Source organism: Pelophylax lessonae (genome assembly GCF_965119305.1).
Source record: "Pelophylax lessonae genome assembly, chromosome: 7".
NCBI lineage: Eukaryota > Metazoa > Chordata > Amphibia > Anura > Ranidae > Pelophylax > Pelophylax lessonae.
This window is the reverse complement of record NC_138774.1, coordinates 241,350,527-241,363,778: the sequence shown is the minus strand read 5'-3', so window position 1 is coordinate 241,363,778 and position 13,252 is coordinate 241,350,527. Positions and strand designations below refer to the sequence as shown.

The following is a 13,252-nucleotide window of genomic DNA, read 5'->3' as shown; positions in this document are numbered from 1 at the left end:
ATTTTATAGCTGCTGCTTTTCATTAATTCTGAATACACCAATTAAATATATTTATATACCAATAGGTGCGGGGAATATACCTCTGATATGTTTTTTTTATAACATTGCTTATCAGGGGGGCCTGATCATTCAGCTAGGCTGTCATGTGTTTCCAGGGGTGTCTGTTGAGTCTGGGGAGTCTCCCTACTGTGTCCAATGAGGGCTATTGTTGGGCAGTGAAGGAAACCTGGCCAATAACGCCCTGGGGCTCATATCTATCTCAGTGGGCGGAGTCTGCCGCAATGCATCCTGAGATGGGGTATAAGTCTGAGGGGAGCACATGACAGGGCATCTTTGGCAGGAAGCAGAGTCCCAGGAGGAGGCTAATGGCTGTCTCTCCTCCTGTCAGAGCTAGAGAAGGTATCCTGGGCGGTCAGCCTAGAGGACGAAGGTTGAGCTGAGCTGCAGAGAGGGATCCAGTGTGCTGTGGACCGAGTGGAGCTGCTGGACAGAAGTTTCTAGGAAAAACAGTATTGTGAGTACTCGAAACTGCCCAGGGGTCTGCCTAGGAGAGGGGACCACTCCAGAAGGTCAAAAGGGATCCGGGTGCCAGCTAACCAGTAGAGAAGGCTTAGAAAGGGGGTGCCAGTATCTAAACCCTGAAGATAAGAGAGTGAAAGGGGGCGCCGGTGTGGGCCCTGAAGTGTTCAGCAGTGCAGCAGTAGTACAAGTAGCTACCTCAGCAAGGAGTGCTTAAGGGAGCTCAAAGAGGACTTCTTTATCCAGGAAAGCAGTCAGAAGTCAGTTCAGCATTAACAGGCAGCAGGCCAGCGTTAACCAGCGTTATTGGCGTTGACCGACATACAGCCAGCATCAAGTCAGCGCCAATCTGCATTTTTCATTTGTCCCTAGCAATTTGTGCATAGTTGAGCCAAAGGAGTATCCCACTCATCCCTTCTCCCTTCCAAGTTACAAAATAAATACAAAAACCCAAAGATACTGGACTGGTCATTGTCTCAGTGCTCACACTTGGAGAACATGCTTAAATGTGCTGTTGTTGCTAGCGGTAACCCAGGGGGACCCATAGCCAGTAAAACGGCTGGGAATTGTTCTACATATGTTTCTGTCTACTGCTTTACCTTTGTAAAACACTTTCAATTTTCAATTTTTTAAAAAAAAAACAGTTGAAAGAGAAAATAAAGGAAAGAAAGACTAGAAAAAGAGAATGAATGCAGCCATCACATCTAAGAATTGGTAAACTGCAATATATTAAATGTTTGCTTTTGGGTTTAATACTGCTATGTTTCTTCATTATCAGTTCCATATTAGGAAAACCATATCAATGCTGTAAATCCTTCTTTAAAGTGGCTATTTCAAGAATAGTGAATGCAGGGCTTCAATTCACCTAAATCTATGCATAAGTGTGCAGATGCTGATAGATTTTTGAAGACCTTGTATAGATACCCACTGGCACATTTGGTCTAAAATTGCCCAGTTTATAGTTTGGGCATGGATGCCTCTTACAATGTCTTGCATTACATTGAGGGTAGTTAGTCTCTGTGGGCAGTGATAGGGGTCTGCATGTAGGTTATCTGATTACTGAAAAACAAAAACTATTCTGATCTATTGTTTTCATAAATTGCTTTATTCTATGCAGACTTAGAATATACCACACTCGATATAATACTGTGGTTAAAGAGAGGTATTAGTTGTTTGAAAGACCTGTATAATGAAACGGAGATGTGTCCCTTTGAGCACTTTGTTTACCATTGTAAATTACCAGCTTTGGCTTATCTAGGTTACCTTCAAATCCGCTCATTCTTACGGAAAGATCCTCTACCTTTATATCTGAAACTTCCAACTTTGATTTATAAACTCTACCAGGAAACTGTATTAACTATAAAGGATATTTCGACCTTTTACGATATACTGAATGACTATAATGTTTATTCTAAAGTAACTACTGTTGTTAAATGGGAAAAAGTATTGGGTAAATCCTTTTCAGAAACTAGCTGGCTGAAAGCTTTTGCCGCTACTTATGTTTCTTCAAAATGTATTAAACATTAGAAATTATACCAAAAAATGTTGAATTATTGGTACTTAACGCCTATTAAACTATCAAAATTTTACCCTTCGCGCTCAGCTTTTTGCTGGAGGAATTGTGGCGAACAGGGCACATTGTTTCACATAATGTGGTCATGCAAATCAATTAGGTCATTTTGGAATAAAATATTCTCTATGATCTCAGAGATTGAGGGATATAGTATGGTTCCTAAGTCTTAATTAGCTATTTTACATTTGAACATACATGAGATTCCGTTTAAGTATCAGGCAGTGATAATACATTTTTTGTTAGCGGCAAAGCTTTCAATCACTAGACGGTGGAAATCTCAGAACGTTCCAGCTCCATCTGACACTCTTATGTTGCTTAATCAGCAGTGCGAGATGGAAAAAAATTTGGCTACTATAAGCTTGGTAAAGAAAGCATTAAAAATTAGGTGGAGCACATGGTTGAACTATTTTAGATGTACAGTGGAGATGGATTAGGGTAACCAGGAACCCTATTATAGGTGTAATATCTAATTGCATGTGATGGGTCCTTGTTGCTGGAGAAGAATGCTGGAAGGGAAGTAGCCTTGCCCTCCCCTTCCTCCCTCCCCTTTTTACCCTTTCCCTTCCCCCCCCCTTTTTTTTTTTTTAGAAAAAAAGAAGGAAAAAGAAAAAAAGAATATACCACACTCGGTAAATCATGGTTACATCCAGAAAGCCACACAATGCCATTTACAAAACCTATTACCCACCTCTGACTAAATATGGATCGTCACCATAATTTCTTTGGACCCGAGTACCCCAGTCCAACATTGTTGTTACACACTGGGGGAGGTTTAATAAAACTGGTGCACACAGAATCTAATGCAGCTGTACATAGTAACCAGTCAGCTTCCAGGTTTTATTGACAACGTTTAATTGAACAAGCTGAAATTAGAAGCTGATTGGTTAGTTTCTCTGTGCACCAGTTTTAGTAAATCTCCCCCACTGTGTAACAAGCCATGGTGGAGGTATGCATGTAAGAATTCAGAGCCTGGGCACAATGGTGTAGGAGGGCAACAGAGGTTTAAAAGAAGATTCAACACATATAAACATACAATCAGTGCTGTATCTTGGCCTAGGCCAACAAGGCCCAGGCCTAGGGCGGCACTTTGCGGGGGGGGGGGGGCAGCAAAAAAACAGCCTCCTCCTGGCTCTCACACGAAAAGGGTCCCGGACAGCTTGCGCTACACTGTTTCACTTTTAGTATAGTGCCAGTCTTATGGGGCAAATTGGGCCAGAGGGCAGGGTCCAGGAGGCAAATCAGTCTGGCATCCCCATAAAGCGGTCACACTGCTACGTGCCAGTATGATAATACCGGCCGGTCAGGACATTCAGACAGACCGCAGGCCGCCGACTACACCTTATACAACTGGCTCAACGGCCGCCAATGCTAATAAGTGTGGCACTGCAGCCTAATACTCCGCCTACCCTCCTCCGCCCCCAGGTATGGCAGGCACAATGTCAATAATATCATTTCATTTCTTTGAACATCCTTGTCTTTGAGCGAGCATATTGAATTGCATCATATACAAGCAGGGCCGGGACAAGGGGTTGGCAGAAGGGGCGGTTGCCCTGGGTGCAACGGTTTATTGCAGGGATGGGGGGGGTGTCTTAACCCTAACCCAAACGAAGGGGGGCGCAGTTTGGTATCCTTACAGGAAGGGGTGGGTCATATTTAAATTAGGGTGTGCACAAGTTTAGTCAGGCCTAGGGCAGCACAAATCCTAAATACACCACTGCATACAATGTACTGTATACAGGGAAGTTATTATCCAACTCTTAAAATACCTATTGCTAAAAATATATACAGTTCTTTTGAAAAATCCAATCAAAAATACATATCGAAGTGAAAAGATAAAACAAAGACATTGCATAACTTTATACATTTTTATGGCATACCAGTAAAGGTTTCTAAAGGAAGAGGAGCTTACCTTTGTAGGCCACGTCAGGGAGAGCGCCAATAAAAGGGACCAGAGCTTCATTTTTTAATCCAATCTTTAAGAAAAAAAATGCGTTTTAAGAAGTGTATTAGCATACAAAATAAATCAGAAGGTGTGGGCAATGTACAATAGGGCAGGGTGTAGAGCAATCATTCTTAACCAGGGTTCCATGGTACTCTAGGTTTCCTCCAGAGGCTGCTAGTGGTTCCTTGAGCTGTGGCTAACTGACCTCCCATCTGTATGCCTGTATATTTACAGGGCCAATGCCACTTGGCAAGGTCAAAGGCATAACACCATTAATCTTTTTAGCTGTCTGTTAGGGTGCCATTCTGACCACCACTGTAAGGGGGGCATTGTTCTCACTGACCACCAATGTAAGAGACATTTTTTCAATGATCCCCTATGACTTGGTTGTAGTACAGGTTCCCCAAGACCTGAAATTTATTTCAAGGGTTCTTCTAAGGCAGGGGTTCTTTAACCTGAGGATCAGATAAAAAACAACATTTGAATTTACTATACAGCCCTTCCCCTTTTCCCAGTCAAGGGTTTCCCCTATGTTTACCATTTTGATTTCTTCTCTTCACAACCACCATCTTGTGCCACTCCATAATAGCAAGTGCTAATTCGCATTTTCTAGTAGTATTAGTAGAGAATTTAAGTAGAGTTAAAATTGTTGTTTAATTTGCACCAGATGATTGTATTTTATTTTTGTTATGAGTGGCCGTTACTTTTTGCATGAATAGGAGTGAGTTTTTTTCTTTAGATTGTTTAAGTATTCAAAACTTTGTGTATGACAAATATGTATGAGACAATCAAATTTCGGTTAAGTTAAGGATGTGGATATAAGCCATAGTGGTGTTCCGCTTTGCCATACCCTTGATAAAGTCGGATATGATGAAATGCGTCGCATGGCCAAGCGGAGACCGGAAGTGACATCTGTACTGTGCCTGGCCGGAATGGAGATTCATCCTAGCAGCTGTTGTAAGTTGGACAGAGAGATGTTCACAATATTGTAAATGCTAAGTTTGCTTTATATTTTTTTTTTTCATTGTAAGTAGGATTTTAATAAAAAGCACATGGTTTTTAAACATTCTTCACTACTGGCGCACATTTTTTTCTATATAACCATACCAGGGATATGTAGCTGAGGAGAAGCGCATGGTGATTCTGGTTTTACCTGATGACCTGTATATTATAAAAATGTTTTATGCCTTTATTTGAATATGACCTGGGGTGAGTGTTTTAATCATCGGGAGTGGTGAAGCACAGTAGAGAGGTGGAATCTTTAGGTTGATTAACATTATACACTTCCTAATAGGATTGAAGAACACAATATTTGGACTTGTAAAAGGATACTTTAATTGTGGAAACATGTCTCAATCTTAGGATTCACTGGTGGTTGTTTTTTCCTAAATACATATATTCATTGATAAAAGAAAAGGAATTGGCAGCACTCCAGGTTGAGTCAAAATCCAGATTTATTGACTGGACATCCAAATATGACAATCGTGACAAGGTAGACGCGTTTCACACACTGACTGTGTGCTTAATCATTACAAAGAAAAATGGATATAACATCTCAATATATACACACACAAAAAATCCAATCATCAATTAAAAAACAGGTGATACAAATAAGGGGTAAACCATTTTCCTAATTACAGAGGACACGGATAGACCCATAAAACATCTATGGGAAACCAGTGAAAAATCAAATGTGAATGCTGTGACACAAATGTGTATGAAAAAATATGTAAATGCAAAAAATCTGATGAAATCTAAATATGTATAAACTATGTATGAAAATTAAATGTATTGTGATTAAAGATGTGGATAAAATTACCATTGTTTAATAATATGTGTCAATTATAAAATGAGAATAAAAGCGCAAAAAAATGCACAAAAAATATACAAAAATACAAGGAATAGTGAATATATATTGATATCTGTACAATCCGATTATGTGAATATAAAACTATGAAATAGTTTATTAAATTTTCAATTTAAAAAAAATTGTCAAATATATAAATCTATTCGTGCATATTAGAAGAAAACCGTTCGTATAACATACACAGACCAAACGATATATGTACAATAAAAACTGTACATATATCGTTTGGTCTGTGTATGCTATACGATCGATTTTCTTCTAATATGCACGAATAGATTTATATATTTGACAATTTATATATTCACTATTCCTTGTATTTTTGTATATTTTTTGTGCAGTTTTTTGCGCTTTTATTCTCATTTTATAATTGACACATATTATTAAACAATGGTAATTTTATCCACATCTTTAATCACAATACATTTAATTTTCATACATAGTTTATAAATATTTAGATTTTATCAGATTTTTTGCATTTACATGTTTTTTCATACACATTTGTGTCACAGCATTCACATTTGATTTTTCACTGGTTTCACATAGATGTTTTATGGGTCTATCCGTGTCCTCGGTAATTAGGAAAATGGTTTACCCCTTATTTGTATCACCTGTTTTTTAATTGATGATTGGATTTTTTGTGTGTGTATATATTGAGATGTTATATCCATTTTCTTTGTAATGATTAAGCACATAGTCAGTGTGTGAAACGCGTCTACCTTGTCACGATTGTCATATTTGGATGTCCAGTCAATAAATATGGATTTTGACTCAACCTGGAGTGCTGCTAATTCCTTTTCCTTTATCAAGTTTCCACGGAGGCGAGCCGGGGCATGCACCAATGTGAGTCATCAGGCAATTACACCACCTTGAGCAGTGAGTTCTTGTCTCTTCAATTACATATATTCATTGCGTGCAAAGTTGTGTTCGTGTGAATATTTCTGGGCAGGGGGTCCATAGCTTTCATCAGATTCATAAAAGAGTCAGTGACCCCCCCACCTCCTTTCCTCCTTTTTTTCTCCATCTTGGCTGACCATCCTGGTCTTCTTATCCCATATGTATGTTGTAACTTTTAATATCAGCACTCTGTACTGATTTGTTATTAATCTCATTGATCCAAGATACACTCCAGCATCAACGTCACATCTTCACTGATTGTTTTACAGTGTCTATTGGATACCAGCTTGAATTATTGTTGATCCATGTAAATGGTGTACTTTCTCTGTACCCGCAATATGGACTGTTTGATCTGTACCAAATGCTTACACCAAAAATAAGAAAGTAATTGAAATCGAAAAGGATCCTTGACTCAAAAAAGGGTTGAGAAAGGCTGGTGTAGAGGATGGGTTTAGAGTACGGTTTGGGGAAAAACAAAAAGTCCCATCTTCATCATCAGCACCAAGGATTGGAAGCATACATCCTACAAGTCTAAACAAAACTGCCTACCATCTTCTAACAAATGCTGTTTTAGAGATATTGCAACTTACTTCAAAAAGAAGACTAACTACGGACAGACCATCTGGGTTTTGTTTGGCTGTTGTTATATCTCCATACTTTGTATTGTAAAACACAAAATGCATCTAAAATGAAAAAAAAAAGTTAAAGTAACTTCACAGCTAGCAAGAACAGACATTTATGCTACATACACACCAATATGTTAACAGAAAAATTGGATATGTGTTTTCCCACCTCTTCCATCCTATATACAGTGCATTGCGAAAGTATTTAGCCCCCTTGAACTTTGCGACCTTTTGCCACATCTCAGGCTTCAAACATAAAGATATAAAACTGTCATTTTTTGTGAAGAATCAACAACAAGTGGGACACAATCATGAAGTGGAATCAGGGCACATGGCACGGCTGCAATCGCCGCGCTGCGTGCCCCGTGGGCGTGATGGAGCAGCCGTTCTGGCGTGCCATCATATGACATCCTCCCAGAAAGAGAGCCGCACTGCTCTGCCATCATTTGACTGTGGACGGGCGACAAGCAGTTGAACGCATATGAAAAATTGCAGAAAAAGAAGAATTAATTCACATAGCTCGTAAAACCCCTGCTAAATTCTCATGCATATGGGCCCGTTGGATCCACTTTCAGACCACTGACAAATACTCCCAAATTAAACCCAGACTTTAAGCCATATTAATCCTGACTCAGGCAAGACCTCTAACTGTAGACGTCGGACCTCCCCCCCCCTACCCAGGGGATGAGTCTGGGAGGATTCTCCATTGAGGAAGACCAATACTTCTAATCAAGACTCATATCATAAATCTCTAACATACTTCCCCACCAGGCAATTATGTCTTTATCTAAAAGACATAACTCTGTCTTTTGGGGAGACCGAGGAGGTGGCTTCACTTTCCTGCCCACCCACCCCTTTTTATGCCTTCCTTTCTTCTCCTGTGTCTTCCCCTCCACCCCACATCCCCTTCAGGCAAACATATACTGTCCCCTTTCTCCCTATATCAACAGGTTACCGAATGGGCTTTTACTATGGGCCTGGCAGGCCTGTTTGCTACGGTTGATTTTTGTTCTAAAGCTTTTATTTCAGGTTTCATCTGGAAGTTCAGACCGATGACTGTTTAAGATGTTATTATATACCTACTATGTTCATAATGCATCTAAAAAATGCTCGCACTGTAGACTGATATACTTAAGCTATGTGACTGCTTTGTATTTTTCCTTACCTACAATATAATATTGTTGGAACAAAAAAAAAAAAGAAATTATATAATTTTTTTTTTTTTTGCCTTTAAATCTTAGTGTGTCTTGACCAAAAAAAAAAAAGCTGTCTATTATTGATCAAAAAAGTCACTTACCTCCATTGGGAAACCTTGGTCATTGATCAGATGTTCTGAACCTTGATTAGCAGAATTCTCATTTCCAAAGTGAATGTGAAACGCAGCAAATTTGTATGGGTTTTCAAGTCCTGACCTCGACAGATAATGCTCTGAACTCAATGATACTTCAACTGCAGGCATACAGAACATTGGGGCACTGATCAAGTATATAGACTTCACATGACAGCACATACAGCAATATTTTCTGTGAGCAATTTCCGATTCCCTTAAATTTTGACAGACAGTCCTTTTCTCTCCTTGAATATTTAAATTGGTAAGTACCCACTGACATGGCACAGTTGTCCAGTATAGCCATTTTTGGATGTATTGGGTGATGATCCCAAAAAGGTACCCTTAGCCATTGCAATTTGAGGCTTTTTTGGAGTAAATAGTGATAGGAGCAGTTGTAAACTCTCAGAAGGTTACGTTTTAGAGTCAGGAGCCCAGCTCGGATAATTCAGGTCTTCAACATCTAGATCAAATAAGGATGAAAGTGTGTACAAGCACCTACCGAATCATTCATTTACCCAAGCCATTAACTAATACCGAACCAACCTTTCAAATAGAACTAAAAACACCATGTTCTTTTCATTTTGGAAAGAGTAAGGGAGGGTTATAACCCTGTCAGTTTTTTGTTATCTATTCCTATTGGGGAGATTACCCCTCACATTCCATCCCATAGCCAAAACAGGAATTAAGAGGAAATCCCTTATCACTTATTATCCCTTTTCACCAGGGTCACCAGAATGAGTGTCCTTATTTGAAGAATTCCTTTCAATTACTGTTCTTGGCACAACCAAAAATTTGGGATTTTTTTCACTTTTGATGAAACAGGACAGATAGAGAGGGTGAATCTCCCTAATGGGAATACAGGCAGCAATAGAAACCTGATAGGTTCTAATCACTTTCCACTAAAAAAAACAAGTTTTGCCTTTTGTTATACTTTAACAGCTTGCCGACCGCCGCAAGTACATATACTGCGGCGGTCAGCCCCGGCCAGGCAAAGTGACGTATATATACGTCACTAGCCTGTCACCGGCTTGTGAGCCAATAGCGGGCGCGCACGCCCTGGCTCGTTCACTAAGGAGTCCGTGCGTGTGACCGGCGGACCCAATGTCCGCCGGTCACACTGCGATCGTCAGTAGAGAGGGAGAAAGGCAGGCGGCTGATGTAAACAAGCCGCCTGTCATTCTCCCCTGTGTAAAAATGGAGATCAGAAGGTTCTACTATGTAGGACCGTTGATCTCTGTTCTTACACCAGTAGCCATGTCCATTCACAGTTAGAAGCACGCCCCTAGGACACACTTAACCCCTCCCTCTCCAATACAGTTAACCCCTTCCCTGCCAGTGTCATTTTTACAGTAACAGTGCATATGTATAGCACTGATTACTGCAGTAATGTCACTGGTAACCCCAAAAGTGTCAAAAATGTCAGTCAAGGGTCCGATCTGTCCGCCGCAATGTCGCAGTCCCGCAAAAACAAAAAAATCGCAGATCGCCGCCATTACTCGTTAAAAAAAAAAAACACCAAAAATGACAAAAATCTTTCCCTTTGTTAGTAAACGCAATAACGTTTGCGCAAACCAATCAAAATACGCTTTTTGCAATTTTTTTTTACCAAACATATGTAGCATAAAACAAATTGGCCGAAAATGTTAAAAAAATGTGATTTTTACATTTTTTTGGGGGAATTTCATATAAAAAAATGTGAAAAATATTGTTATTTTTGCAAAATTTAGGCTCATTTTTTGTTTATAGCGCATGATCAAAAAATCGCACAGGTGATCAAATACCACCAAAAGAAAGCTCTGTTTGTGGGAAAAAAAGGACGTCAAATTCGCTTAGGTACAGCATCGCACGACCGCGCAATTGTCCATTAAAGTCACGCAGTAAAAAATCGCAAAAAAACCCCTGGTCAGGAAGGGGGTAAAATCTTCCGGGGCTTAAGTGGTTAAAATTAAATAAAAAGTCTGGTTTAAAAATATATTTAAGTATGTGTTCCTAGCTCAAAAAAGTACCTTCTATTGGGTTTTATGCTGTATTTATGTTGTGTCATATCTAATCCAGTCTAGAGCCCAAGAATTATAGCTACAATGCCATATGTTTCTGATGCCTGCCATGAGATGTTCAAAACTTGGGGTAGTACTATCAGGTATTAGCCAGCTTTTTAGTTTAGTCTCCTACTGGTTAATGACTTTGGACACTGTAGTACTGTTCACTTTACGTATTATTCCATATAAAGGAGGAAGGTGTTGATTTCAGCAAGGAATTTTTTTTTTGTTTTTTTTTTTATATTTAGAATGGAATGCTTTATGAATTGAATAATTATATTGATTCTCTTTATCTGGTCTGTGAGTTAACTAGGAACATCATTCGAATTATGGGTAGTAAAGGAGTTACAGTATACTGAACAGAAAGAGAGAACATTTTGTAATAAAAAATGCCCAAATGTTTAATTTATTCTTCATTTCTAGTCACTTGACCTCTGGATGATTTACCCCCCTTCATGACCAGGCCATTTTTTGCCATAAGGCACTGCGTTATTTCAACTGACAATTGCGCAGTCGTGCGACCCTGTACCAAAATACAATTTTTGTCCTTTCTTTCCCACAAATAGAGCTTTCTTTTGGTGGTATTTGATCACCTTTGCATTTTTTTTTTTTTTTTTTGCGCTATAAACAAAAAAAGACTGACAAATCAAAAAAAAAAACTTTTTTAGTTTCTGCTATAAAACATACCCAATAAAAAATCAAATTTCTTCATCAATTTAGGTCAATATGTATTCTGCTACATATTTCTTGGCAAAAGAAAAATCCCAATAAGCGTATATTTATTGGTTTGCACAAAAGTTATAGTGTCTACAAACTATGGGATATATTTATGAAATTTTTATTTATTTTTTCATACAAGTAATGACGGCAATCAGCAACTTATAGCGGGATTGCAATATTGTGATGGATAAATTGGACACTAACTGACACTTTTGACACTTTTTGGGAACCAGTGACACTAATACAGTGATCAGTGCTACTGTACTAATGACACTGGCTAAGAAAGGGTTAACATCAGGGCGATCAAAGGGTTAACTGTGTGCCTAGCCAGTGCTTGTGTACTGTGTGGGGGGGTGCTTTTACTAGGGGAAAGCATTGATATGTGTCCCTGCTTTGAAGGAGAAGACAGGATCAGTGCCTTCCCTACTGACAGAACAGTGATTAGCCTTGTTTGTATAGGCAGATTGCCATTCTGGCTCTCTGCCTAATGATTGGCAGGTACCGGGGGTGTAAGATTCCGGTACCTCCGGTACCCTTAATCACCACTTTCTCTGTAATGCGTCCCACCTTTCTCTTCAGGTGGTACGCATATACCTTTAAGAACGATGATGCCACTGCTGAGCGCCGCAGAGCGGCTATTTCAACCGCCGGCGGTCTCACTCACATTGTTCGTTCAACCTGCCTTGTTATCCACATGCTTTCAAGCCTGTCTCTCGATCGAAACCTCCAGCCATTCCCTTTACCTGGAGCAGACCAGAAACCTCGCTACTGATCCCTGTATCTCGCTACCGGATCATTCCTTATCTACTGGACCTCTCTAAACTACTAACATTACAAGTGATAAGTACCCCGCAGGGGAACCCTCCATAACCTTATTGCACTATCTACCTATGCACATTAAGGACTGTTACTACTTATCTATACTATCCTATCATCTGCACTGTTACATAGATTGCTAGCTCTTCAGCCTACTACCATCTATCATCTGCACTGCTGCATAGATTGCTAGCTCTCCTGTCTACTACTATCTATCCTTGCACTGGGTTAGTCTATCCTGTATTTGTCATCTGCTGTCCTCACCACCTGTTAGCATACTCGATACTAACCTATCTGCATTCCTAAATACCATCTTGAACTCTCCTATACAAAACCTATCAAGTGATTACCATCCTTGTCACTGTTCACACCTGTCCCTTCAGCACATCACATTCATACTATCATATACATCCTATCACTCCAGGAACATCTCATTGAGTGTGTATATATCTGTATGTTGAAGCTGACAGGCCCACGGTGATGAGTCCTGGAGAGTTGGATCTGGTATTCAACACATCTCTACATGACTACTGAGTGGAGATTTTGCAGCTGCAAATCCAGCCTATAATAAAAACGCAGGAGCGTTACAGATTGAACGAACCTTAAAAATGGATTCAGCAGAATTACCCACTCAAGTGACACAATTAACACAACAAGTAAAAGCGTTAATACTTGCTCTGACTGACATACAAGAAAAGAATCAGACTCTGACACAGCAGGTAACCCAGCGCTCACGGCTTACTGCTATTCAGCCTCCTGAACCTAAAATAAACCCTCCTCTAGTGTTTACAGGTGATCGGAAAAAATTTAGTGAATTCAAAAACGCATGTCAATTGCTTTTTTTGTTAAAACCTTGTACATACCCCACTGATCAAATAAAAGTCTGTACCGTTATTTCATACCTGACGGGTGATCCACGGGCCTGGGCA

The 13,252-nt window shown here is 39.6% G+C and overlaps 1 protein-coding gene across 1 annotated transcript in view; it reads right to left on the bottom strand.

Moving 5' to 3' along the window:
- LOC309561003 (carbonic anhydrase 12-like) overlaps positions 1–13,252 on the bottom strand; it is a gene marked incomplete at its 3' end in the record, with an annotated part of 33,840 nt that overhangs the window by 7,598 nt on the left and 12,990 nt on the right. The window contains exons 4-6 of the mRNA XM_082264711.1: positions 8,716–8,867; positions 7,386–7,478; positions 4,002–4,065 (exon numbers count right to left, since the gene is read on the bottom strand). Coding sequence (XP_082120837.1) covers positions 4,002–4,065; positions 7,386–7,478; positions 8,716–8,867 — 309 coding nt within the window. The remainder of the gene's footprint in view (positions 1–4,001; positions 4,066–7,385; positions 7,479–8,715; positions 8,868–13,252) is intronic.